Raw genomic sequence first — 15,699 nt, 5'->3', positions numbered from 1 at the left:
TATATATATATATATACATAAAGTGGTTTGTCATTTATGGACTTACCTCTAAAATTATTCTCTAACCAGACGAGAAGCAAAATGTGTTTGGTGCAGTTTTCTGAATGACATGTTTCTGTTATTCCTGCCTTGGCCAGAGAATAGCCTGGCTTGAGCATGATAGAAGTTCTTTGGTAACTAACATATGGAAGGAGGCTTTGAATGCTTGAGATCCTTCTTGCTACTTGTTTGACTTCAAAAAATTAAACTCTGCATCTTTGCCCTTTATTAGATACAGTGCGGCAGGAGCTGATTGAAAAGTTTCTTCTCCCCCAATTTCCTGAAGCACATTGCTGTGGCCACTTGGATGCCTGAACAATTGAACTGCTGCTGGGTTAGGTGATAACCAGACTGAGTTAGCCAGCACTGATGTCAGTCCTGTTTCCTGCAAGGCTTGCTCCCAGTGTCCAGGTAAATGGGCAGAAACAAGCAGGGAAGTTGTGGCTTGCAGCGAAGGGAGGCGTGCCATAATTTCTATGGAGAAGGATGTGTGCACAAATTAGGCCTATGGCTGGCAGGGTGGCACTCACTCACTTACAGTGCTTGTGTGAGAAAAGTCTCATCTGTGTGGAGCTGTTGGCCTCAGTCTAGGAGACAGAATAGCAAAAAATTCTTTAGCTTGCTCCTGTGGGTTTTGTGAACATTCACTCCAAAATTGACATTCCAGAAACAGATATTCCTTGCTGCCCACTTCTGAGTCCACCTCAGGATATTGCCCTGGACATTGCTTTGGCCAGACTGTAAAGCCAGCTGACATGAGTTGGTAAAGGAGTGTGAGAGCCTCTGCATATTTGTCCGTCAGGCCACCCAATGGATAATGGATAATTTAATAGAATGCAGCATCTAAATACCCCTCTAGTCTGCTCCTTCCCACCTGGAGTGCTGTGTCCAGCTCAGGTCCTCAGCACAGGAAGAACAAGGAGCTGTCCAGAAGTGTGTCCAGAGAGGGCCACAAAGCTGGGGAGAAGGATGGAGCACTTCTGTGTGGAAGTGCTGAGAGAGCTGGAGTGGTTCAACTTGGAGAATAGAAGGCTCCAGCATCACCTTATTGGGGCCTTTCAGTATTTAAATGACCTTTCAGTATTTAAGACAGATTTTTCTAGGATTTTCATCACCTGTTGTGATAGGGCAAGAGGTAAGGGGTCTACACGGGAAAAGGGTGGATTTAGTTTAAATACAAGAAGTCTTTTACAATGAGGGTGGTGGAACAGTAGCACGGGTTGCCCAGAGAGGTGGTAGATGTCTTATCCCTGGAAACAGTCAAGGCCAGGTGGGACAGGGCTCTGATCCTGTTGAAAATGTCCCTGCTCATTGCAGAGGGGTTGGAACAGACGAGCTTTAAAGGTCCCTTCCAGCCCAAACTGTTCTGATTCTCTGAAATGGGACATCATGCCTTGGCTGGCAGCACTGAGGGTTGTCCTGCTTCTGCTAAAGCAAAAGGAGAAGTGTCTGCCTTTCCTATTGGGACTTGGCATCTCTCTTGGCTTGGATAACTGGAACTGTCTCATTCTCCACATAGTAGTGACTAAGTAAGAAATGATGTTTTTAAAATCAAACTCAGTAATGTAACTGTAACTTTACTAGCTACTCAAAATACTGTCTTTCTGCTTTCACATGTGCCTCCATTTAACAAAATAAGTAAGATAGGGTTTCTCTAACAGTGTCAGGAAGGTAGCTCAAGGGATGGCTGCTTTTGGCAGCTGAGCCTTTTTTTTAAATTTTTAAGACTTTTACAGCAGACATGACATGAACTTCCTTTAAAGAGAGACAAAATTACCCCATGCATGCTCACCATTCCGTGAGTAAAAGAACCAGCAAGTAAAAAGAACCACTCTGTTAATTTAATCTGAAACGGATCAGTTCAAAATGTACAGAAAAAGCAGTACAAATTTACAAATATACATAATCTGATTTTGCATTCTTCCATCATCATACTTTGTAGTAGTCTAGTTTTAAAAAAATTCACTTCCCTGATACAGTCTCCTCTCACCTTCACAACATTATATCTGAATCCTTCAGTCCAAAGGGGTACATGGTGGTTGGAGCTCTGTCCTTGAGCTCATTATCAACCACGATTGCCAAACCCTGAGTAAACACCATTACTCAACTACTTCATTTAATCCACTTGGCACCTCAGTATACCTTCTTCCATTGCTCTTCCACATACCACCACTCAATTCACAGGTTATTTAAGTAGTGAGACCAGGCAACAGCTGCAAGTATTCACTATTTAGAGCTATTGGAAGGCTTGAGGAAAGTTGCTAATATAGTTGAAATTGCTGCCATTTAAGACAAAAGGATTTATGTTGCTGGCAAGAATTGCATTTAGACCAATTGCATCTATAAAAAAAAAGCTTGAATAATGAGCATCATTAAAAATTACTTTTAAATAAATAAATAATAAATATAAATAAATAAAGCCATTTTAGAGCTAGTGGAATTTTAACACTCAACCTGTCTTTTGAAATAATTTTTTGGCAGGTTTCTTGCAGTTTTCAGTGAAGGCACCTCAAATAATCCAGTGCCACAAATATTTTCAATAGATGTTCAAGGACATTTTCATCCAGGTTGGTGGGATGCATTTCAAAGCAGCAAAAAGAGCGTGGTCTGGTTTCTCCCTTCAGAATTTTCCAAGGTGAGCATTCTTTTTGGAATTGGCTTTCAAGCTGTTGAATATCTCTTTGGTGCCATTCTGCCACTGAAGAACAAGATCCATAGGGGTTTTCCCTTCCTGGGTAAAAGAAACAGAGGAATATTTAATTTAATCCAGTGATGGCCAAATCCTTGTTCTTTCCTAAATACTTGTTCAGTGCACCTGCGTGACATGAATCTGTTCTGCACACACAGGCTTAGACTTAGTCTTGCACCCCTGAGGTCAGAGTACTTTTGCTCTGCAGGTCTAGTCCCAGTCCTGGTCAGAGCCATGATGAAAACTCCCTAGGCTTCAGTGGGTTTAAGCAAATGCTGAGACCAGCAGAACATGCAGTTATTCCTTTTGTTGTAGTTTCAAGTGATTGGAAATATATTTAGGTGCAATCTCAGTAAGACACTCTTCCATTTAATGCAGAATTCAGATAAGAGTTTAATTAGGGTATGAACCACAGGAATTAAGTAGGCCAAATTTTTGTGTGCAAAGTCTGAGGGAGCAAGTCTCTGGCCTTTGGGGCTGTACCTTCCATAATTGTCATACTCTGATGAGGGATAATGCTGGGAGCGGCCACGCTTCAGGGAGTGGGCAGAGAGTGGGGAGTACACAATGCTCCAGTGGCTGTTTTCTTCTTGTTCCCTAGGGTTTTGACTGACATTTGACAAAAACGTTGACTGGCAATGGTAAAACCCATGCTACTGCTGCTAGGTTTGGATTTGGGAGAAAAATCCACAACATGAAGTCTGTCAAGTGCTATATTTTAACAAGTGGCCACAGAGCTCGAGCATCGCTGCTGCTGCGATGCCTCTGAGCAGAGCCAGGTGTGGGACCTCTCTCTGCTCAGCCACAGGGATTTGTTGGCCAGCAGTAAGGGCAACAGCCAGGCCTCCAGGTGTAGTGCTGGGGCTGGCCCTCAGCTGAGGGCTTAAAAAAAGGAGATTTCTCTTACAAGCTGAGATCTTTGTTATCTTGTTGGTGGTTGAAGCCCAGGAGGTGTGCAACGTGTCTATTACATCTTTTTATGATACAAGTAATTAAAATAAATCATAGAAAGTGTTGTCCAAGTAGCAGATAGTGGGTTCTGGTTTTATAAGAGGTACTGGGTTTTCCTCTTTTCCCTGACTTCCCCCAAGTTACCCTTTCCCTGTCTCAGCTCTGCTTTAATTAGCTCTGAAATGATCTAATTAAGTCTGTTCAAAACAGCCTTGAAACCTATGGAACTGCTCTGGTGGGAAATTTATTTTAAAGCATTTTAAAGCGATTCGGTGCTGTTACTCACGCAGTTCTTTAGGGTCAGATCGGCCCCGTGCAGGATCAGCAGCCGGATGATTCTGTAGCGGTTCAGCCTCACGGCGTCGTGCATCGGCGTGTCTCCTTCCTGGGGACGGAGCACAGCGTCAGCGCTAAAGGTGACTGGGAACGGGCTCCTCCCGGGCCTGGGGCTGCCCCGGGCCGGCAGGTGCGACCTGCCAGCTCTTCTTACCCTGTCCCTGGCGTTGAGATCCGCCTCGCACGCTATGAGGTGCTCCCCGCAGTCGTAGCGACCCGTCCGCACAGCCACATGCAGGGGCGTGCTGAGCAGCTGCGGGCAGAGGGGGAGATGGTCAGGGGCATAGACAGGTACAGGGTTCAGAGACAGCTGCCAGGAATTATCTATGGGAGCAAGGCTCAGCTGTTCCTCTCCAATTTAAAAAGCTGCAGAAGTTCCAGAAGCACGTACCTTGTCTCTCGCATTTATGTTTATCCCTTTGTCCAGTAAGAATTTCAGAACATCCAGATTCCCACCCCGGCATGCCCAGTGCAGAGCTGTAGAATGAAGCTTTAACAGGAAAAAAAAATTAAATGTATTTTAATACAATGTCATATTAAAAGCCACAATTTTTATCAAATTTCTAAATAAATCCAAATTAGTTTTATGCAATTTAACGTAGAGCACTTCACTGTGATCACACAGTGATCACAGTTTCTAGGAAAAAAAATGTTTCTAGTAACAGCTTTTCTTATTTTGCCCTAATTTCTGTAGTACTGTGAATTTCTCACTCTTCACATTCATTGCTTATTGCTCCTAAAGACAGATTGCTGCTGTGAGAAAGGATGTGTTTTGTCTATTCTGTGAGCTTAGAAGTTACCTTTAGCCAGGTATGTGGCTGGTATGTGCTATTTAAATTTTTTATTCAATGCCTTTTTGGGGTTCTAAAATGCATAGATAGCTCAAGGGAAAGAATAGTTCTCTTTAAAAACCAAACAAATCCCCAAGTTATGCAAGTCCACAGAGTGAAAAAAACCCCTTTTCTCCACAAGATTTAGCATCTCTGCCCTGAGCTGTGCTGGAAAAAGTCCCTTGATGGTCCCACTCTGCCTGTCATTCCTCCCCCTCCTCTGTGAGCCCTGCTGGGTGAAGCGAGGGGGACCAGGGCTGCCCAGTGCCAGCTGTTCAGCGATGGGAAAGGGCAGGGAAGCAAAGGAACAGCTGCAGAAGCTGATGACACTCAGGAGCTCTTGTGGTCTGCATTCCAGAGGAGCAGGGGGCTCTCCCGAGCACAGCCTCGAAACCCTGGTGTGCTTGTGCTGACCCTGTCTCAGTGCCTGCCAGCAGGCTCAGGGGGGAGCCTGATGCTCTTACCCTGCCCCAGGCTTTCCTGGTAGTGGCTCTCTGCTGGCCAGCACTTCTTGTGTTTTCCAACAACCATTTTGGCACAGGGAGGCAGACAATCCTTCCTGAAACCTCCTCTCAACCATGTTATTTTAAGGATAAACTTCAAAGACATTGCAAGGCCTTTTAGGACTCCTCCTCTATAAGAAGCACTTCTATAAATGGTTCTCCTGGCATGTATAAAACCGTGAGCAGCTTTTGGAAAGAGGTGTGAGTGGATGTGCATACCATGTCTTTCTGTTCAAGCTGGGCTCCAGCTTCCACCAACTTTTTCACCACCTCTAGATGTCCTTCAGAGCATGCCCTGTGCAGTGCAGTGCGTTTGTACTGGCAATTGAAACAGTGCACAGTTAGATATCACACATGGCACAAAGATGTCTTTAAATCTCTTTTCCTGCCCTCCCTAGGATGATGGCAAATACACACTGCATGCTGATTCCCTTTAAAAAGCTAATACATTTGAGACCTGAAATCTGCTAAATTTTAATAGCAACCTGATAGCTGAGATCTGCCAAGCCAGCATTTAAAGGATGGGAGAAGTATCTGCAGTATGGCCTCCAGATTTAAAATGACACCTGTTGAGCTCCCCATCCAACATGCTACACTGTGTTTTGAAAGTGCAGCTTATGCATTATGGAGTAGGAGGGCAGCTACTTATTTCTGTTGTTCTGCAGAAAAAAATTATTATGTCTTTTTCTGTAGCATTGGAAAAAGAATTATTTTACAGAAAATCAGGTTCTCCTGGGCACCAACAGCCTCCTTTTAAACATAAGGACTCTTTTGAGGTAATACGATTTTGAAGGATATCTGTGGCCCCTAGAAAACTTGATGCACAAAACTTCCAGCATTTATTTATTTTTCCTCACCCCTTTTTTTCTCTCATGAGGGTAAAATCTAACAAACCTCATGGTAAAAGTTACTTTTGCTCTCTTCTGTAGCAGGCTTTGCATTAGGAAGGAGACTGTACCTTGTCACAGACATTTGGATCCCCTTTGTCTGACAGGTATTTTTCAATGACTGGCAGCTTATTCTCCAGTGCAGCTTTGAAGAATGTGGGAATATCCACAGGTCCTGTCTGAAGGAAAGAATATTGAGAACATAAATGTGTGTGGCACAAATCCCCATTAATGCTTTCCCAGAATAAGGTACTTTGAAGTAACTTACAATAACTTCTGGTTCAGGTTTCTTTACAACAGGCACTTTCACCTTCTTGCATCTTTTCTTCTTCTTCAGCTCAATAATTTTTTCAAGATCCTCCAAGTTTTCAAGTTTTGACCTGGCCTCCAATTTCTTCTTCTTCAGCTGAAACAAATCAGGCAAGGCAGCAAGTTGAGCTGTGTGACCACCTCTCCCTTTCTGAGTGGCAGGACAGCAATGTGATACTATTCAGCTGATTTCAATTAAGACTGGATGAACTTTGATATAATTTTTTTTTCCAGATAGGACTAATTGACCATTACAATAAGTTGCTAACTCTATGAGAAATTCTACCTCATCTATAGTTTTTCATATACCATTAGACCTCTTCCTAACTTCTTCTTGAGCCATATGCTGTGACATGAATTTAGGCCTGGAGTCAGAGCAGCACTACAGTCTCTTCTGGCACAACAATTTAAAAAATCTCATGTGCAGCTTATGAGAGCTGAAAGCTCCTGCATTTTCAGCTGACTTCCACCAAGTGATTTTCTTTAATCACATTTTTTTAATGATGCAGCCCCTAAATTATTGGAACTTAATTCTCTTCACTTAAAAATATCCTCAAGAGAAGAACAAGGTTTAGAGCGATCTTAGCATTTCAGTCTGCAAGTGTTACTACATTTTGGGAAGCCACGAAGAATGTCCTCAGTGTCCTTGATGGGGCAGTTCAATAAATGTTTAAGACTTCTCCAGACCTGCTTGTGAAAAGCATCTGGGCATGAAGTCAGTGTGGGGCACTGCTGGCAGCAAGGGCAGGCGTGTGCCTGAGCTGAGATCCCACAAGGCGTCCTTGGCTGGGGAAGGGAGATTCACAAACCAGGGCTAACTCAGGTGAGTACAGATGACAGATCCTGTCCCTTGATGTGATTGAGGGTGAACACGCTGGTGGCACCCTGTCATATGGTTTACAGTTTTGTCAACTGTATTCTTATTCAAGCTGTTTCCACCTCTTCTTTTCATTGGTCTCTGCATTTGTGGTTTGATCTGCAGATCATTGGCCTAATGGAAAATAATTATGCTGACTGGGGATAACTAGAAACCCACAAAGTTCTTAGGAACCTGCTTTGAATGAACTCAAAGCAGCCAGTAATGATATCTCTGTTGAAGTTTAAGAAGTAGTATTTATTCTAACATTTCTGAGACTGACTTTCTCACTCTTCATTTTTTTAGAACAAAGTCTGATTTCCCCTGCCACTTAAACTTTATCATTTCCAAATCACTTTAAATTTTTAGGCCAGTTGATTTCTTATTCACAAAGAAAAAAATTAAAGATGTTACAGCTACTGTGTTATTGAGGAAAAAAAAATCTGTTCTTAAGGATCTAGGGAGAATTGTCATGCTCCAGGAATAGAAAATGGTAGTTTTCTGTAGATCAGTATGAGTTTCATTTGTAGCTGTTCTTCCCAAATGTGCCAGTTAGTGTAATGCTGTGTTTCCATAAGAAGAACATTTTCCTGTTAATTAAGGCTTCTGGCTTCAGAAATGCACTCTTGCATCTTTTGTGGGTTAGTTATTTTTGGTAGCAGTCATTAGGTGTGCAAGCTGAAGGTGTCTCACTGGCTCAGATTGCTCCCCCCTCGCTGCCAGCCAGCAGCAGGTGACCCCTGGGCAGCAGGATTTCAGGCTTCCACTCAGTATAGGGCATGCTTTAGGTTCTGCCTGAAGTGTTACTGCCTGCACCTACAGGCTGCAGAGGTGAGCAGATCTCCGTGGTCTTCAGTGGACTTTAGACCAACCTCCCTTTGTGGTGGTCTCCCAAGGGTTTTTCTAGCTCACCATGCATGTATTTCTAACTTGGAAACAGGCAGAACTTCAAGGACTGCAGCAGGAAATGCATACATGATGATAAAAATCCAAGCAGGAAACCCAAGAGCCTACCTCTGCTTCTAGTTTTTTCTCCTTCTCATAAGCCAGATCACCTCGGGTCAATGAGTGCTCAGGGATTGTCTTTAGGTCCTCCTGCTTCTCTAATCTCACTGCAGCTTCATACTCTCCATTTTTGAAGTCTTCAGGGAGGAAGCTGCCAGTCTCTTTATCATCCACCTTCTTCCCAGTCACCTGTAAATGCAAACACGATATAAAATAATCAGTGGATCCTTGACTGCAGTAGCCACCAGCTAGGAACATGGATTGCCTAGGGCTGATTGCACCTCATTCCTGCCCTCTCTCAGAGTGTGTGACATTCTGCCTGTGCCTGAGTTTGCTGGGGATGCAACTGGCTGGGGGACATCTCCAGTTAAATTGGGTTGCTCAGTGATTTCAAGGCTGTGTTGATCCATTGCCGTCAGTACCAAAGTCCCATTTGTGGCAGAATGGCAGAAGCTATGTGGTGCTGTGCAGTAGCACAGCTTTCAACAATTTTCAGAAATATTTCTAATGCCCAATTAAGTGTATACAAAGAGATAACTTATTAAACTGAGTAGAGGCAGATGTGTATTTTGAGAGTAGTTCATGTGGCCTGGACTGCCTTTCTGTTTGATTACCTCATAAAATTGTATTTGTTATAGAGTCTAATGCAGAAGAAACTCTGAGAACCTTGCCAAAGAATTTAAGACAGCATTAACTAGTTAGGCAGTTGTATCTTAACAAAGCCATTTGGGAAAATAAATGCAGTGTTTTACTAAATCATTCCTGTCCTCCCAGTTTCTCCATCAGATCAGACAGTCTGAATCCTACAGTGGAATGTCCCATTACTAGTGGTCTAGACCTAATTTTTCAAAGAATCTTTTACATCATGAACAGCAGTCAGGGGCTGTAGGAACTCTTAGTTTATTATTAGAAAACAATACTATTATTAAGCTGCTAATTTAGTATTATAAAATACTGTAGTTTTCCTGCATTAATATGTTGTCCCAGTTCCCTATTAGATTGGAATGACTTAGTGTGATCATAAGATTACTGGCTTCTAAAAATATATATGTAAATTAAAATCAATGACAAAGTCAAATAAATAGCTAAGTTTTGGTTGATCTTTTCCTGGTGAACTGTGCTGTGATGCCAAATCCAAACAGCTGTTTAGTTGTATCTGTGGTGAGACCCTTTCCCAAGGAAAACTTAAAATATAATAATACAACAAAGAGTATATATGGGTTTGCACCTAGAGCCCAGCAGTGCTGATAACCTGCTAAATCAGTGATCCACAAAGGTTGTCTTTCTCTGCCTAGTCTAATGACAGTCTAGAAAATAATAATTTGTGAGTAAATGAGAGAGGGTTGCACCTACCAGCTCTTCTACTTTCATCATCATCGTCATATTTGCAGGTGATCGAAGGCCGTGCTCCTGTATGGCTGAAACCTCCCCGGGCTCAGGCCAGCTCTGCAGGGCCCACCACACTGCCTGCACTTATATATCTTTGGGAGAACTGTGCTTGAATGAGATAATCTTCCAACCTGGGAATGCGAGTATGCCCCTTGCGCCTGCCAGCTGAGAGGTGGCTCACGCTCATTCCAGACGCGTTAACGAGCCAGATCTGGTGTCCGGGCGGCCGAGGGGCGTCAGCTGGGCGAGCGAGGGGGAGAGCCCGGCCTGACCACACCAGGGTGGCAATCAGAATGAAATGTGAGCTCATCGTTCCTTTGGCAATGACTGCACCGCTCAGCAATGCGAGCCATCCCCTGCTCCCAGTGCCCACTAGGACAGCTGTCTGTTATGAAGCGTTATAACTTCATCTTCTTCTTCTTTCCCTTTTTTTAATTGACATTCAGATGGCTGTAAGTCACTGGAAAGGGTAAGTGCTTATAGCAATATCTTCCTGATAAATGGATTATTACCTCTAAAGTCTGGAAAAGCCATTGTTTTCATTGCTATTTATTCTTGGATGATAAACACATTTAGGGGAAAGGCTTTTTCTCATCATGATCAGTCTTCTATATTTGTTGGAAGGAATTCTCTGAAGGGATTACTATACTAGAATGATGTCTCTGATGCTAAACAGGCCTATGACATAAGTTACAGTCAGTGTAAGATATCAAAACAGTAAGATTTGCATTTTTCTGGACCCTTGTCAATGATTATAAGCCAAATAATAAATTACAGAATCACATTATCACAGAATGACTAGGTTGGAAGAGACCTTCAAGATCATAGAGTCCAACCCATGCCCTAACACCTCAACTAAACCATGGCACAGTGTCCTAGTATGCAAAATTTTAATAAATAAATAAATAAATAAAGGTGGAAAACTCAGTACCGTTTTCTCAGGCAATATTTTCCTTCTGGATATGAGAGAATAGGGGTCTAGAAGTAATTTGTTTATTTTTTATTATAAGATGAGATACACATTAATATGTGCAGATGACGTGTGTGTTTTGGGGAAAAAGAGTTATTGAATCCTTTGGGAAAGCTTTTCTTATGCTATGAATCAGAGTTGTCTGGAATCAGGAGAAGGATCATCAGCAGAAGGCAGTTTTATTAGAGGAAGATGCACTAATCTTTGCATTCAAAGAATGTGGATAAATGCCAAGAAACATGGGTTCTGTGATGGTGCAATTCCTGGAGCTCCTGCCTGGTGAGGGAGGCGGTCACCTGGCTGAAATGAATACAGCAGCTCAGGTGCTTCAAGGACAACGTGTACATGAGTGCTTCACCAAATCGAGACCTATCTCGGGTGTTGTTTATATCATTAGCATCATTAGCCTGCTGCATTCCTGACATTGACCTTTCAAGGTGTCTCTCCTCTGAACTATCCCCCAGTAATCCGAGTACATCCAAACTTGTCCTCCAGTGCCCATCATACCTATGCCCTCCCTTTCCCTGAAATGAAGCTGGACATCAGGTGGTTTCTTTACCACTCAGAATATATATGACATTAGAGGATGAGTCCTAGAACTAAAATAGAGTATGTGCTAGCAACACAACCTTTCAGAACATTTTTTTCAAACTTAAGTACAGCAACGCTATCATTCCCCCCCTAGTGGTATGTTCTCAATCACACTGCCAGGCATTTTTTCACTGCACTTTTGTACTCCTGCTAAATGTCTCTATCACAAGAGGCAGCTCTGGTTTTTTCTTCTAACAGCTTACCCCAATCTGTTCAGTTCTCTGATTTTTATTTAGGAGATTGTCTTGAAATCCACAACCCTAACAGGATGGCTGCATAGAATGCCTCTAGTTTAGTGGAAACAGATCACAGCAGAGACACAATGCACAAAGAGAAATGTAGAGGTTAGCTTTTAGAACAAAAACTGTTTAAGGAACTGTGAACTTCCTCTGGACTAATTTTTTTTTTAAGCTTACTTTTCCCTTTTTTTTTTTTTAACAGCTTGATATATAAAACTGACTCAGCAAAACCTAATGTGGAAGCTTTAAGTGGATAGATCTTCCTCTGCAAATGGTGCATAAATCCAGAGCCAGAGTAGCTTTACAGGAAACCTCAGTGCTCTGAGGGGAAACAGAAACCAAGTTCTCATGAGTACCGAAACACCACGGTTTATGCATCTGTAAAGCATCTCATCTGTGATGACTAAAAGAATAATAAAAACAGAATATTCTTTGATTATCCCGAGTTTTTATTTTAAAACAGTGGCACCCAGAAACCCACTTTAACGAAAGGCTGGAATCTAAATTAACCTAAGAGTAAATGCTTTTAAGCTAAATGTCATGTAAACAAAGGCAACACTATTGAAATAGCAGAAATGCACCGGTTTGTATCAGCTAAGACTCTTGGCTTATCACTATTGCTTAATATTGGAGGGGGAAGTAGTATAATGAGCTTGTAACCTTGTCCTGAATGGTAACCACTCAATTGCCTTTCATCAAGTGATTTCTCGTTAAGGTGGTAATAGCAGATGGTCAGTGGGCGACGTGTAACAGGAATCTGAACAACTCTTGCCACTCCACTGAAGGATAAGGGCAGAGCAATCATCTGCAAGGTGTGAGGCAACCGGATATTGTCACTAAAATCCTCCACTGAGAGAACACCAAAGGACAGTAGGCTCAGCATGGCAGGGAGAAAACTGTGGCACACCCTGTTCCCTGCCACCAAAATGGAACGGTCTGACTAGAGAAAAGAATACTTGTAATTAATTTTTCTAAGTGACTAATGGCAGAGTGAAAGTACCATGTGTGATACAAATGATATTGCCGCTTCCCGTCAGGAGTGTGACTACTGTGTTCTCAGTGGCATCACTGCTCAACTTGTCTGTCTTACATTTTCCAGCCCTCTGCCCTTGGCTCTGTCCATGCACCCACAGATGCTGCCCTTGGACGCCACTGTGCCTGGCTGCCTGTTGTCCTTTTCCTGCTGCTAAGTAAGTAAAGGTATGGAAAAATCAGTTGCTGAGGAGTGGTTATGCACCCAAGAGGTTACTGAGCCAGCAACCTCTTCCACCTGTGTGCAGCCAAGGATAAATTTGTAACCAAGGTACACAGAAGAAGTAGTAACCCACAGCCTGCTCCTCCTGGGTGTGTTAGTGTGGAATGGTTTGTAAACAAGTCATTGTTTGTTTATTTTGCAATGTGTGTGTGCACCCAGCAACAGAGTGTGTTGCATCCACATGCAACAGAGCAGTATATAACTGCATATTGCAAGAAATGCTTTTGTTTCTTCCTTCTTCTTTTTAGCTGTTGGTTTTCCATAAAAGACAGAAAACACTTTTATTTTTCTAACATGTACTCTTTGATACTTTTGTCAAGAAGTTAACTGATTTGGGAATGAATTAACTATGATATGATAATTATACCACTCATGTTCTAACTTTTTCAACATAGCAATATATATGTCTGTTTGCTTTTTCTAGAGTGGTCAGGGAATTGCTATGTCATCTGATTAGAGACTACTTATCAATGTGTATTTTTGTATCTAAAACTGCTAAAAGGAAGTATACATTGTCTTCTCAGAGGAAAAAAATCCCACAAAACTTTTTTTACCTAGGAATATTAAGCTAGTCAAGTACACAATTAGAATGTAAGAAATTATTGGATTAAAAGATGAGGTTCATTTTTCCATTTTTTCAGATTGTTGTTGAAGAAACAAAGAAATCATAGCCTAGCAAGTTGGTACTCTGGCCAACACAGTTCTCTGGTGTCAAAACTCAAACCAGCAATGAGTCAATAGTTGCATCCCTTCAGAGAAGCTTAAAAAGAAGTCTCTTCAAATTACATAAGGGTTGGAGATTTCACATAACAGAAAAAATACAACTGTGATTCCTATTTAAAAACAAGGTATTTGAATGTATCTGAGGCTGTGAGTTTTATCACAATGGCATTTCTACAACACGTTAATCTAGCTAATTCATCTTAAGGGATATCAGCTAATAAGCAAGTGCAGGAAAACACATCAGAGGGGTTGTTATCTGTGGTCAGATGGGTGTATCTCTTGGCTGCTTGCCTTTCTAGTTAGCAATATAGATCAGGGCCACCTGAGCCACGATCCAGGGCCACCTGAGCCACGATCCAGCACTGGCCACTTGCTCTGCAGTAAAGCGTGGCCAGTACTTCTGATTAGCAACAAGGGAGAATTCATCTTCACTCTGGAGAAGCTGTGGCGTTTTTAAACTTTATTTTTATTTAGAATTTCCCATTGTCTAACTTACAGCCTCCAGTTACCGAATCTTGGTAAAGCTTTGCCTAAAAGCCCTTATGTACTCCCTCTCATCCCAGAAGTGCAATGCCTTTTATTCTCTATAAGTGTAAGGGGCTGCTATAGTTCGGGGTGATAGAAACATCCCTCTGAAATGCTGCACAGCATGCACAGGACAAAATCCATGTCCTAACTGTCCTTCACTCCACTTACATAGCAAAAGCAGCAGCTCAGGAGGCATTGCAGAGCTGCATTGGGCAGCAGTGCAAGGCTCCTCAGGCTGTACCTGAGGAAGTGATGGTCACCTGCAACTGGCTGCTCCTGCTTTAGGAATTCCACTTTGCAAAGGTGTTGGGTTTCATGTGGGGCTCTTGACAGCAGTGACCAAATAACATCCAACAATTGATTTTCCCTGTAGCCTTACATTAGAGCACATGTTGAAGTAGTTATCCAACGGGATGCCCAAATCAGTCTCCAGGCAGAGTCAACCAAATTACATTCCCCCAAGGGAAGACTTTGGGAAGCCATCCAATCCAAGTTTCTACTTAAAACAAGGTCAAAATTGAATTCAGGTACGGTTGTTCCAGGCTTCATCCAATCAGATCTTAAACACCTCCAAGGAAAGACATTTCATAACTTCCCTGGCCATCCTGATCCAATGGCTGATTGTTCTCAATCACAATTTTTTTCCTTGTATGTAGCTGAAACTTCCACTTTCAATTTATGATCATAGTGTCTCATTTTCTTCCCATAAACCCCTGTAAAGAGCCTGGCTCTGCTTTCTTTGTAATCTCCTCTTGGGCTGTTTTTACTTTCCCTGGAACCTTGTCTTCTCCAGGCTGAACAAGTTCAGCTCTCCCAGCCATTTCTCAGACTGTGAGTGCTCCAGCCCCCAACCATCCTAGGACTGATTTTACATCATTGTTTGGACATGTGATGAAAATACTAAACGATGTTATACCAGGAACTGATCCTTGTGGGAATCTGCTGGAAATAGTTCCACTCATTACTCTCACCACTTTGTAATCTGTCAGTGAGCCAACTTTTAGTTCTTCCAAAGTGCATCCTTTTAATTCCATACAATGCATGCTTTTTAATCATACCAACATATGCCATGAAATGAAATGCCTTTGGCAAGACCCAAGTAAACTGCATTAACATGAATGCTACTCTCAACCAGACCTTCCATGCTGCAAAAACACATTTAGAAAAGATTTGCTTTGCATCTAGCCCCACAGATTGGCATCCGTTTCACGGAACTTGTCTGATTCTGTCTTGATAAAGCTTTGGTTAACTCTTCCCCCTGTTTTCTCAGAACTGAGTCAGGTCAGCATGCCTGTTGTTAACTCTTTCATTATTTTCAACCAGTCAAAGCATCTTGGGAGCTAAGAAAAAATGAAAAAGAGCTTCTCTGCTTTCCTGGCACTTAAGGTGGTCTGTGGTATCTTTGGATGCAGCCCACGTGGATGCTCTACCTGAGTGGAATTCCTTCTTCTTGGGAATACAAGGGAGCTCAGGGAATCAAGGTGATAAAGGACTGGATGGATTTTGCTTTAAAATATGAGACTGTTTTCATAAAGCATTGATTTTGTAATCTCTTAGCAAAACAGTAGTGTGTCACAACTCTGTTATAAGACATGCATT

The 15,699-nt window shown here is 42.3% G+C and overlaps 1 protein-coding gene across 1 annotated transcript; it reads right to left on the bottom strand.

Moving 5' to 3' along the window:
• Positions 1-1,865: 1,865 nt before the first annotated feature.
• On the bottom strand, positions 1,866-10,210 carry ANKRD1 (ankyrin repeat domain 1). Its single transcript, XM_063405658.1, has 9 exons — positions 9,759-10,210; positions 8,415-8,594; positions 6,504-6,641; positions 6,307-6,414; positions 5,568-5,666; positions 4,407-4,505; positions 4,170-4,268; positions 3,966-4,064; positions 1,866-2,770 (listed from the first exon to the last, which is right to left on the bottom strand). Exons 1-9 carry the CDS (start codon positions 9,786-9,788, stop codon positions 2,660-2,662), a joined length of 963 nt encoding a protein of 320 aa, XP_063261728.1. The 5' UTR covers positions 9,789-10,210; the 3' UTR covers positions 1,866-2,659.
• Between the last annotated feature and the right edge of the window lie 5,489 nt (positions 10,211-15,699).

Source organism: Prinia subflava, chromosome 9, assembly GCF_021018805.1.
Source record: "Prinia subflava isolate CZ2003 ecotype Zambia chromosome 9, Cam_Psub_1.2, whole genome shotgun sequence".
In the NCBI taxonomy this organism is placed as follows: domain Eukaryota; kingdom Metazoa; phylum Chordata; class Aves; order Passeriformes; family Cisticolidae; genus Prinia; species Prinia subflava.
Note: the sequence above shows the minus strand (reverse complement) of the source record. Positions and strands in the feature narration are given on the sequence as shown.